This window comes from Lemur catta, chromosome 16 (genome assembly GCF_020740605.2).
Source record: "Lemur catta isolate mLemCat1 chromosome 16, mLemCat1.pri, whole genome shotgun sequence".
Lineage (NCBI taxonomy): Eukaryota > Metazoa > Chordata > Mammalia > Primates > Lemuridae > Lemur > Lemur catta.
Genome location: NC_059143.1, coordinates 16,731,192 through 16,744,224, shown reverse-complemented (window position 1 = coordinate 16,744,224; position 13,033 = coordinate 16,731,192). Strand labels below are relative to the sequence as shown.

At 43.4% G+C, this 13,033-nt stretch overlaps 1 protein-coding gene across 2 annotated transcripts in view; it reads right to left on the bottom strand.

Moving 5' to 3' along the window:
* The window catches only part of LOC123621656 (laminin subunit alpha-3-like), an 81,396-nt gene that overhangs the window by 52,658 nt on the left and 15,705 nt on the right, over positions 1-13,033 (bottom strand). For both annotated transcript variants that reach the window (XM_045527556.1, XM_045527557.1), the window contains 3 exons: positions 9,199-9,308; positions 6,732-6,812; positions 1,500-1,606 (listed from right to left, as the gene is read on the bottom strand). In XM_045527556.1, coding sequence (XP_045383512.1) covers positions 1,500-1,606; positions 6,732-6,812; positions 9,199-9,308 — 298 coding nt within the window. The remainder of the gene's footprint in view (positions 1-1,499; positions 1,607-6,731; positions 6,813-9,198; positions 9,309-13,033) is intronic.

The window sequence follows — 13,033 nt, the reverse complement described above, 5'->3', positions numbered from 1 at the left end:
TTTTTTCCATTCAACTATCAGATCACATGCATGTCCTTAACATAGTTTTGTTTGGTTAGAATTGGGCCATCTTTTCAGGCTGCGGAGGCCCTTTTGTATTCTAAATGTGTCATAAGAGGCATTTGCTATGGAAGGAGCTGGGGAATTTCACCCCCAAATATGGCACCCTCGTGTCCTGATTATTTTAAATCAAAGGCCCTTGGAGCCCAGCAGATGCTGGAGGAAGCTTTACTCTGATACCCCCTTATCTGCCCACAGTCCAGACCTGCCAAAGAAGAAAACAGTTACTTCTGGTACCCTCATGAGTTTTCATTAACTGAACTCATGTCACAGGAAAAAGACTGAAGTCTGTCTACACACCTGGACTGACTTTTGTCACCAACTGTCGTCTGCTCTGCAGGCCCAACAGACTTTGTCCCAGGCCTCATTATATGTCCTCCATGCCCGTTGAATCCTCCTGAAATCATTTACTATCCCCCTTAAAATCATCCACATTTCCCCGTCTCTCTTTCCCTGAAGAAGAAGGGTATAGAAGCATCTGAACCCCACTGAGTTACTGGGTAACCAGTCTCCTGTGATTCTCCTGCATTATGCACATTAAAATAAAATTTTGTATGCATTTTCTCCTGTTGATCTGCCTTTTGTCAGTAGATTTTCAGTGAACCTTCAGGGAGTGAAGGGCAAGTTTTCGTTTGGCCCCTACACTATTCTTCCCAATGTTGTGTCATCTGATAACTGGGGACATGCTTTCCACATTCCACCCAAGTCAAGTGTTGAACAAGACGTAGCCAAGGATGAAGTCCTGAGGCAAGACAACACCCCACTGTAGACCGGCATCGACCGTTCACTCTGGATTCCTTTGGGAATCGCCACGTGACCAGATCTAATCCACATGTCCAGGGCTAGTTCTTCATCTTGTCCATGACTATAAGATGAGAGATTTTACCTAAGTGTTTGGTGTTACCCTGAATCAGTGGCATCTTCCTGATAAGTCATATTAGTATCTCTGTCAAAGAAGGAAGAGGTGGTCTTCTTTTTTGTTCCAAGTTGTTCCTAATGAACCCTCCTAACTCCTACTAATTATCTTTTCCTTGGTGTGTAAAATTCACCCCAATTACCCACCCACATCCCAGAACACATATTGCTATAAGAGAAAGAGTACTCTGACTTCCTCAGATCCACACGTGAAGCAAGATGTGATGACAACCCTACAACCTCAAAGGGATGTCTCAGCAAAATCACCAAAGTAGGGGCGGGAGTTATTTTAGTTAAAATTAGTTGAGTTTTAAAAACAATTTACTTAAAAAACTAATTGAAGTAAGTTATTCACCAAATCTGCAAATACTACCTAAGTATTCCCAGGGTTGTTAAAATAAGGGGACAATTTATTAGCTGGAATTGTATATCATGCTTCCTGAAAATTTGTGCTTGTGTTCTTAGCCTGTTATTTGACGCCAGTTTTATAAACGCAGGTTAGCAGAGGAGTGTGGCAGTCTTACCTCCAGTCAGGGGGTCGCAATTGACCGACTGGCCGTTGCCATTACAATTGCATGGTTGGCAGCTACCTCCAAATTTCTGGGGATTCCCAAAATATCCCGGTGCACACCTACACAAAATACAGAAAGGAGGAGAAAGAACTAAATAATTCATCATTCATCCCTAATTTTTTCAACTTCTAGCTTTCTGTTTGTAATATTGTAACCCTATGGGAAGAAGGCTGACATAGATTTGCAAGCATAAATGTTTCTTGATACATTTACCCCTTGAATTTCCTCATAGAAAAAAATTTAGAGATTCATATAATTTCAAATTTTTGCAAGAAGGAGGGCTTTCTTAATGTTTGCTATTGTATTTTTTTGAGTCTGCATAATTCACGTTTGCACTCATGGTTGCAGTGCTCACACAGGATCAGGAAGACCTGGCTGGAACCCTGCCTCCACCACTTCCTAGTGTGGTCTTGGGCTGCTGGGCTTTGAGCTTCAGTTTCTTCATCAGTTTCTCCCATGGAAACATAAGCTCCACAAAGACATGGTTTTTTTCACTGTTTCACTGATGTATCCCCCTAGCACCTGGATAGTGCCTGGCACATATTAGGTGCCAGGTAAGTGTTTGTTGAATGAATAAATAAATGATTGGACTAATAATACCTATTTTGGCCAATGGATATGAGAGATAATGCAGCAAAGAATCCAGCACAATGCCTGCACATAATAGACACTCAATAAAAGGTGGCTATCATTATCAGACATGATGAAATATTCATTTTCTAATTGGTATCATTGGAAATTGTTACGTTTCAGAAAGTAGACAGGAAGCAGAAAGCCCGTGTATTCCCTAACTGTCAAGACCATAACTAGGCTGAGGAGACTTATCTAAGTCTACTAGGCGGGGTGGTAATGTGCTAATAATTGGGCTTTACTTTGTGACTAGCCAGGTATGTACCTAACAAACCATGCCATGCAGAAGATCTATACTCTGAAATGCTGTATTTCTAGATGTCTTACCTATATCTAAACTTTCCATGTAAAAGATTCATAATTACAAAGTACCCTATATTAAAGCCACATAAATATTCAGGAAGTTTGATTCCGCTTCTTCCTCATTCTTGCAAACCACTGCTTACTGATTACAAGAAATAACTCATCCCTTATTCTCATTTTATGATAGTGGCTAAACACAAAGGAATGCAGTAAAACTTCCTGATTTCATAGATGACATTGGTACAACAAATACAGAGTGGACACGTTTGTCATCAGTGACTCTGTGTGGCTGAGGGAGAAAAGGTAAACGAGCATGGTGAGGTCTGAGAAGCCTTTCCTGGCCCTCCCCCAGGCCAGCCGCTGCCTCCTCTACCCAACTAGCATCCTGCGTAATATATATTCCTACTTTTTACCCTCCACTGTCCTTGTACTTATCACGGACTAGTTGACGACTAGCCTGGGTGCACAATCCATGTTTAACAAATGAAGAATGTTGACACCACGATGGCATTTACCCGTGAAAAAGGCTTTAAAAACTTTAGAGAAACAATAGCTTGTTTTCTTGAGACATCAACTGTAACAAACATAAGCTGAGAGGAGAACTGTTAATTAAGAATCTCTGTTCAAATGAGCCGCCTGCCAAATGGATGTCTCATAGAGCCTGTTGCTGTTTTCTGCTTCGTTGTTGTTTGTGAAGAACCAGAAGGAGAAGTGCATTAGACAGCCTGTCCAGGTATGAGGTCCTGTGGCTCTTAAATCACAGAGCCCGGAATCCCTCCTCAGTGCCCCCCACCCACTTCCCGTCTCGCTAATCGGATGTCCCTCCTGGTGCAGCTCCCTTAGCCTGGTTCTCCCACCTCTCGCTATTGTAGTGGCTCGTTTTTAGGTCTGTCCACCACTGGGCTGGATAGCCCTGGAGGGCAGAGTCTGTGCTCTGCTTGCTCATGTGTGTCCAGTGCTTTGCACCGTGCCAGGCATATACTACATTTTTCATTGAAAGAAAGAATGAATAATAAATGTGAGGCAGGTGTGAGAAATGTTCCTTTTGCTGAAATGGAAAACGAAAAATAGAAGAACTTTAAATTGTCTCTTTTACCATAAGACAGAGTCTGGGTTCCTTAGCTGCTGCTCCATGTCCCTGGAATACGGCACCCCCCACCTTCCACAAAGGGCAGTCCCCTCCAGCCCTGCACCTCCATCTCCCGGCTCCCCTGGGTTCTAGTCATGCTTTAGACCTGCTGAAGTCCTACCTGGTCTATGAACACTTCAGATAACCCCAGTCTCGAGTGGTCATGCCTACCTAGGAAATCTGGTTGAATTAATTTTCTTTTTTTTTAGAAAATTTGGTCAAACTCTCCTAATATTCATCCAGAAAAAGAATCTGCCAGAATGATTAAGCAAAAAATTTTAAATAAAAGATACAAGGGGAGTCTTGCTCAACCCAATACTCAAAGGCATTTCATGCTTTCAGAAATGATACAGAAGTGATAATGGCACAAAAACGAAATAAAATGTACAGAAACAAATCCAGGTGTATGCAGAAATTTTGTACATACACATTTAGCTTTAGTGAATTCAACTAAATGGACTTGGTGAAAGGGAGAGAGACAGAGAATGTGAGAGCATGAGAGTGAGAAAGAGAAAAGTGGCTGGAATGTCTGTCCCCAGGTCACTCAAAGAGCACACACCCTGGAGTGAACATGACATGGGGGACATGAACCTGCTGTTCCCCTTGCTGCTCTAGTTCCCCATGCCTCTCCTAGCATGAACATCTCACACTGAGTATGGTTCACCAGTGGAACCAAACATTACATATATTTCATGCAACATGGCCCTGGATTATCGAGCGATGAGATGTTGGAATATTCAGGGTTATTTGAACTGTGGTCAATTTTTGCCTTACATGCTGACCTTAAATATATCTGGTATGTGATCTGCAAAACCACCGAAAAGGTTAGGTTCCAAACTTCCACCAAAATAAAGACTTGAGGCTGGGCGCGGTGGCTCACGCCTGTAATCCTAGCACTCTGGGAGGCAGAGGCGGGTGGATCACTCGAGGTCAGGAGTTCGAGACTAGCCTGAGCAAGAGCGAGACCCCGTCTCTACTAAAAATAGAAATAAGTTATCTGGCCAACTAAAAATATATATAGAAAAAATTAGCTGGGCATGGTGGCGCATGTCTGTAGTCCCAGCTACTTGGGAGGCTAAGGCAGTAGGATCACTTAAGCCCAGGAGTTTGAGGTTGCTATGAGCTAGGCTGATGCCACGGCACTCACTCTAGCCTGGGCAACAGAGTGAGATTCTGTCTCAAAAAAAAAAAAAAAAAAAAGACTTGAAAGTAAGAAATAAAACCACTGAAGTACTAAAAGAAAATATGCATAAACATGTATATAACCTCTCTAAGCCTGATACCGATGGCTGAAACTCTAAAGGACAAAAGAACAAACATAACTGTAGTAAAATTTAACTACTGCATACCTAGAATTGACAAAAACAGAACCAGAAGGCATATAAACAAGCAAAAATCAAACTGAGAAGAATATTTGCAACATATATTATGAAGGATTAATTTCCTATAAAAGAATTTTGTACAAACGGAAGAAAACAATGAAAGATGTACATTCAAATAGAACAAAATAGGTAAATGACCTAGAAAACAATTCAAAAAATAAGATTTGTAAATGGTCAATAAGCACATGAAAAAATGCAATCAGAATATTAAACAAAAATGTAAATTAAAATGATACAATTTTCCCTATTAAATTGGCGAACATTTAAAATATTGACCATTTTCAATATCTTTTGGGGCAGGCAGTTGCTCATTCTCTTTCACTGCTAGTAGGAATGTCAATCTTTCTGGAGGGCAATTTTGTAAATTATATGAAAAGCCTGAAAAATGTACCTATCCTTTGACCAAGGGGATCCATTTGGACAATTATGTCTTGAGGATTTATGTACACAGATATTTAGCTGCAAGGATTTAATTTTAGTGTTGTTCTAAATGGAGAACAGACAAGGGCTCTCTAAAACCAAGAGTAGGGAGGGGGTTATGGAACCTCAGTGGAAACTTTTCCGTCACTGGTGTGACGTTATCAACGCATGCTTAGTGATATGGAAAGATATGGAGAGTAAGCAAGATGACTAACATGGTATCAGATGAGAAGACAAGCCAAAACATGAAGTAAAACAGAAATCTACTTTTGTTTTTTTAAAAAAGTCCCTGCGTGTAGAAATGATGTGTAAGAATATGCAGCAAGCCTTTAACAGCGGTGCTCTGCAGGTAAAGTGATTATGAATAGGACCGTGTGTGAACCCGTGCGCATGTGTTCAGCGTGTGGCATAGCAGGGGTGCGGTGGGGCTCATTGGTTCTTCGCTTGCTTACTTGTATTACATTATTTTTACAATAAACATGTTTGAATTTTATAATATAAATATTTTAAACTTAAAAACATGTGGGCCATATGATTCATTTTTTTATACTGTTACTTTTCCAAGTACGTGTGGCACCTTCTGAGCTGGACCGTAGCACCCTCTCTACCCTGCACGGCGCTCGCTGGTGCCCTATGCATAGCGGCTAATCAGGAAAATGTGTTCGTGACCCACTAAAGCTTGGCGCCGTGGCCCTTTCGCATCAGTTTTACACTTGCCATTCCACAGCATTTGTTCTTTTGTTTCGCAAACATTACTGACCTCCTATCATGCGAACAGTACCATGCTAGGCACCAGAGATTCGGAAATCAACAAGATGCAGACTGTCCTGAAAGGGTTCAAAATACAGTGTGGGGATGGAGCGGTGTGTGCGCATGCGCAGTGAATGTGGGGGGAGGGGTGTGCAGAAATGAGTTTATATGTGGGTGGGAGCATGTAGCTGTGTGGGGAGGAGTCTGTAGGGGTCTATGGGGGGGAGGTTAAGCGTATACAGAGATATGCAGGGGGAGGGGTCCCTAGGGATGAGTTTATATGGGGGGAGAGGTACATGGGGTGTGTGTTGGGGGTACACAGGGCTATGTCTGGGTTTGTGTATATGTTGTGCCTCATTCTCAGATTTCTGAAACAAGTGCAAGGCAAGAAAGAGGAAGACGTTAATGATTTCTTAAGTGAGCAGTCTTGTATTTTTCCCAAGAGACTTTTTCCAGCCTTCTGTAAAACTCACAGCCCCACCCCAGCTGAGCCACTGCCCACGGGCCCCACCAGCAGCCCTGAGCCTGCAGCTGGCAGAGCCCGCCCCCGCCCCCACCTGCGGCACCCACCTTTCGCACTGTGTCCCTGTGTAGCCAGGTTTGCAGGAGCACCTCACGTTTCCCCCGTTCACAACACAGCCGGTGGCAAAACTTAAAAGAAGACAGAAAAAGGCCCCAGTGAAAACATAAATCGATAGGCCTTAAGCTCATTATTTTATTGTATTTATTTATTCATTTTTTTACCACAAAGGACTGACTTGCATTAAGTGAAAATTGAAACCCAGTGTCTGGCTACTTTTTTGTGTGAAGTAAATTCTGCCCATCAGGACTTGTAGAGATAATGATGAATTAGCTCAGCTGACATGGAGCAAATTGTGGTGAACAAGGACTGAAGGCATTTATTTTATTTTTGGCTTGGAGAAGTGCATTCTTTCCCTTAACACAGAGCAAAGTAACTCACTTTGGAAGAGATGATTACAACAGCATTTTTCCAGAAATAACAAGGATGGAATAAAACAAGTCTAGGCAGAAAAAAAGAACAGAGAGTTCTGATTCTTTAAAAAAAATGTTTCTCCTTGTTTATTCTAGTTCTTTTGTATCGGGCACATCGCCTTCTGGGAAGGAAAGCCGGTGGGGGTGGCCAGGCCCTTGGAGCCCCAGAGAGGAGCACAGAGCACGCTCGCCTGTCGTGGCATCTCTGTGGGTACAGCCATGGCCCATTTTCACCTTTTTTCAAACCAAGTTGTGGAATTTTGATCCCTTTTCCTTTAGCTCTAAACTGACAATATTTGAGAAAAAGCTTAAAAAAAAAAAAAACAGACCACGAAAAAGCCCTGTTGCCTTACAAAGTGTCTCCATTTATCATTTGCTGGGAAGAGAATTCTTATTTGAGAAGCCTCTCTTGGCCTCTTAGATGGATGCAGAGTTAAGGGACAGTTAGAAATTTGTCAATAGTATTGATATTGCTGGAAGGCAAATTGGACAACAATAGAGTTTTACTGCTAAATCTGAGAGACTGTTACTTCAGCTGCACAGAAGCTGGAAGCTGACCCAGACGGTAACAACGCACTTTGCAAACAACACCCAAAAGCTTTCTCCAAGCACCGCAGTGGGAATTTTGCTGCTTTCTGCTTTTGCTGGCTTCTGCTCAAACAAGCCTGGGCAAGCCTCAAGTGATAGATCCCTTTACAAATGAAGCTGCAGCATGGGGCGGGCGTAACAGGTATCACACACAGAGATAGCAAAGCTGGGCAAACATTTGGACTATGTCTCTTAGAAAAGCCACACTAGGGCAAGTGACTGCTGGCGCTGCTGGGACTTGGCCCGTTTGCCTGATACTGGGCTGATACCAATCTGCCTTTGCGGCCGACACTTGTTCCTGAGCCTGAGTGTTACGGATACTTCATCAGGATCTTCTTGATAGTCAAACCGACTCTTGCTTCACTTAGTTTATTTGTTACGTTCTATGCTTGGACCCCACAGTGAACGTGTCTTGCTGAACAAGAATAGGACAAGGTGCCAAGCCCAAAGAACACGGATTACCATGAGGACACAATGGTGGCTTCCCACTGACAGAGTCTGTTGGCCACACTGGAGCCTGAATGACAGCTCAGATCACTCGGTGGCTCAGAACTGTCCCAAGACTTCCACTGCACTGAGGACAGAATCCAGAGGCTCCACTCCAGCCTGCAGAGTTCTGCGGCACCTGAGCCCTGGCAGCCCCGTCAACTTCAGCTCCGCTCACTCTCCCATCCTGCACTTCAGCCACTCCTGCCTCCTCGTGTCCCCAAACACACCTTCACAGGCCTTGCCCTTCGTTTCATCCGTGCCTGGGACCCCCATGTTGCCATGGCTTCCTCCATCCCACTGCAGGCCTCCTTGGCCAACCCCCTGCAGCAGCCACTCACTCGCTATCAGTCACATAACCCTATTTCAGAAAATGTCATCTCCATCTGAAATCGTTCCTCTTATTTACTTGTGTACGTATTTATTGAGTGTGATCACACCCCCTCCAGCCCCAATCCAGGCAAAGCCCCACGAGATCAGAGACTCCCCTGTCTTCATTCCAGTTTCCCTAGCACATAGTGAGGGCCCAGGCCTGGCGTGTAATGGGTGCTCAAGAAATAATTGTTTAACCACTGAACATACAGCAAGAAAAAAAAAAAAAAAAAAAAGGAAAAGGAAAAGCCCAGAAGAATAAAGCTTGGAAAGACTGTTTCTGGTTTGTTTTTGTTTTTGCATACTGTGTTTGTTCATTTTTTTAAACTATAACAGTTTTATTGAGATATAATTCACATATCAGACGATTCACCCACGTAAAGGGTACAATTCAATGGCTTTTCTTGCACACACAGAATTGTATAACCATTACCACAATCAATTGTAGAACATTTTCATCACCTTAAAAAAGAAATCCCATATCCTTTAGCAGTCAGTTCCCATTTCATCTCCTCTCCCCTCCCAGGTCCACTCCTGGGCAACCACCAAACAGCTTTTGGTCTTTCTAGGTTATTTTTAAGTCTCTACAGTACAGTACCTGTTGGTATGAGGACACGGGCAGGCTCTGCAGGATCCGTGGACGGCGTTCCCATAGTGACCCTCCTTGCAGCGCTCACAGTGGTCCCCAGCCGTGTTGTGCTGACAGTTCTAGGGACAGGTGGACAGCACAGGTAACAGCAGCCTGGTACATGTATTATAACTCTCGGGATCATTGTAACCTACACAGTTAGAACTCAAGTCCTCTGACTTTACAGCGCTATCAGTTCCACTAACTATATATATTTCCTGTCTATCTAATCACTATTAGTGCTAGGAAAAAAGGTATTAAGTGCCCTTCCATCAGTTACGTGGTGGGTAATGTCGGGGCGTGACATGGTGAGGTTCACATCCCACTCTAACGTCCTATGGCTGTGGAATCCTGGGGCAAGCTCCTTCACCTCTCTGTGCCTCATTGTTTCTTTCATCAATTTCACTAATGCACGATTTACATACAATTGTAATTTTCTTCAAATGGACAGTTAGAGTAATGCCCACTTTCCAAGGCTTTTGGAAGGATTTTTAAAAAGTAAAGTATACTAGCCCCTTGGGAACTGTAGATTGCTTTACCTCTTCCCCTTGGAATTGCTTCTAGGAAAATGACCATCATCTTACCTCATAGTTCACGTAACAATGATATACTGAAGATCAATATAATTGAAATGTTTTTAATACATGGAATTTGTTAAAATGATAAAAAGTTGCATAGTACCTGCAGAAAGCACTCAACTTAATTCCAATGTCACAAAGGAGCAAGAAATTAATTTTATCTAAGCTTTTTATTCATATTTTTGGAAATCCAATTATTTTCAGGCCAATGTCTAATGAAAGTTGTTCTTCAGCAAAGTGTTGAGATGATACAACTCTGCAACCGAGCAGTCTATTACGACAAAGTCTAGTGGCATGGGTCAAATGTGTTCATTTTTTGGAAATTTTAGCAGACTATAACGTTTCTTGGTGTTACCCTAGTAATAAAGATCTAAAACATCCAGGAAAACTCCCCTTGCTGTGGGCATTTGATAATTCAGAGATACTTTGTGTTAATTATATTGCCCGGAGTAAGCATACTTTAAAAAATTTGCTTAGGTATTTTACCTCTGTATGCGGAGGTGGTGCTAGAGTGGGAAGCTTTAATGGGCGTGAGTTTTTAAATAATATCTGAAGCTAAGTTGGGAAAAAACAATGTACATGTATTTAGCACAAGAGGACATGGTTTGTTCGCAATGGAAAAGACTGCCCTTCAATCATAAATGTCATCGATGTGTCCAGATTGAACAAATCCATCCTTCCCAAATATTTGCATAACTGAAAATTATACGAAACACTAAGATGTTAAGATATCCTTTCATATGTTTTCTAGATATAAAATCATGCCATAATCACAGGAGATTGGTAAGCATTTCAGAAAATGTGGAAGGCTTTTAAAGTAGAACTCTGCTCACACGTTCACATCACCAGAAAGCTCGCCCCTGTCCAGACTCCCTCCTTCCTTGCTCAAGTCTGACTGTAGTGTGGGTTGTTCCTTGAGGTGCGGACACTGGGAACAATCCACCCTGCAGTGTACCAGGCCACAGTGATGGCCTCTCAGGAGTGTCAGAGGAGGACACTAGCAGCTTCCTTCACCCCTACTGTCCCCAGCTACCCTGACCCTCTCATAAAACACTGGTCTTTTGGAACTCATTATTTACCTTTCCATTTTAGTTTTCTTTGTCTTTTAATCCAAATGACCATTTTAAAGAAGAACATACCCTGGATAGATATGTTTTAGTCCTGTGTTTACTTAGCTCTGAGGCTGAAAACATCAGAAGCAAGACTGCAGAAATGAGAATTGTGGTGAGACATCTGCACCCTACTAAAAACACCCTAAACACTGGTCCTCCGTAGGGGCAAGGGAGAGGGCATGGAAGGGGGTCATAACCATGTTGCTTGGTAAAGTCCCGTAAGAATGTCTGAAATGCTGTTTGCCTTCAGTTGGGAGGCTACCCTGGAAGCCGTCTTCGTCAGTCCTGCAAACTTGAGGCATCTCCCTATCCAGTTTCCTTGTGTTTTACTGTGAGTGAGTGAAAGAAAGAACGAATGAATGAATGCCACAGGAGCCACTTCCACTCCCATGGCATGTGCTCACCTAGCTCCATTTGCAACCAAGTATCTACTGGGCATTTACTACATGCCCAACTATGCTAGTACTAGGGATGCAAAGACAGGCTGGCACTTTGCCTCGGAGTAGATATAACCCTGTACATGGACATAGTCAATATCACGTGGAAAACAGGATGACAAAGGTGTGCCAGCATCTCCAGAGAGCGAGAGGAGGGGCAGCTTGCCCTTCCAGAGCCTCAGGGAAGGCCTCCTGGAGGAGTTGCTGCCTGCAAGAAAAATGGAAGGACAGGGATTAGCTGAGCCAGAAGTGAGAGAAGGGCATTCCAGGCGCATGGAACAGAGTGGGCAGAACCTCAATCTTGCACATGGAGGGAGCGAGGAGCGATGGGTGTCCCAGAGACTGAAGCATAAGGGGGCTCCAGGATGCAACTGGAGGGTGCCTGAGACCACCCATGAGGGTGGTGGGCTTCCTGCCCTCTGTGAGCGTCAGGGCAACAGTGTCAGCTGGGAATTCCAGATAAATCTTTCCAGTGGAGTGGGGAAGATGGGAATGAAAAGGGGGACACTAAGGAAAGAAGATGAGAAGAGAAAAGGGAGGGACAAGGGAACAGAGGACAATAAAGGGTGACAGAGACAGTAGAAAGTAAGGGTAGCTGGGGGGAGAGAAGAAAACATGGGGAGAAAGTGGGACAAGGAGCAGAGGGAGAGACAGGCAGGGGCCGTCACCGTAGGTCCCTCTGGCCGGTGGCACCCACACATGCCTCCCCTGCTACTCCTGCCCTGGCCATTGGACACATACGCATCCTGCTGTATCAGCAAGGAGTTAGGTTATTTATCTTTCAAACTTTGAAGTTTATTCTTGAAATGAATGGAGATTTGCACATGGCTGAGGGGCCCCAATTTTAGAAATTTACTCTGGATCTTGAGAGGTGGAGGTCAATTTGCAGCGGCATCAGCTGGAAGGCCCATTCGATATTCAAAGGCACTTGACTTCCTCATTACTGCTCGTGGAGAATGAGAGCTGTGTCCTCAGCCTCCACATAATGGACACATCTCAGGGCAGCATCAACGCTCAGTACTGGCCATGGAGCAGTTAACTGAGTGTAGGCATGGACTCTGTGTGTGTGTGCCTGTGTGTGTAATGTGTGTGCATGTGTGCATGCACGTGTGTGTGCATATGTGTGCGTGCAAACATGCACATTCCCCACTAGACAGAAAGCTCCTTGAAAGGAGAGATTATGTCTAATGATTTGAACCCCAGCACTTAGCTCAGTACCTGCCACAACAGCAAATGATTTCCTGAATGAATTAATAGTCTATAGCGACCACAAGGCCATTAGGGACAAGTGAAGACAGAGCTACAAAGAAAGGACACGGAAAAGAAAATCTTGTTTGATTAAAATATGAATTACAACTTTCTCAAGTTATCCTTCACTAGGGGAATGGACTACAAAGAAAACTCCCTCTGTTCTTTGGCAACTTTTATAAGGCAGACTTGACATCTAGCAATGGTTCAGTGGTAAGATAAATATGTACTTTTAACTAAAGCATCTACCTGTGTTACACACGACATACATGAACTATTATACAGGAATAATATCAGGCTGAAAAAACAGTATTTCCTAATGTTTTTTTTAACCTATAAGGTTACAATTGAACAACATATTCTATCGGGCTGCTCTTTACAACGATTTCCTGTTCCTGCCTGTCCCATCTTGCCGAGGAAGCAGTTCCCT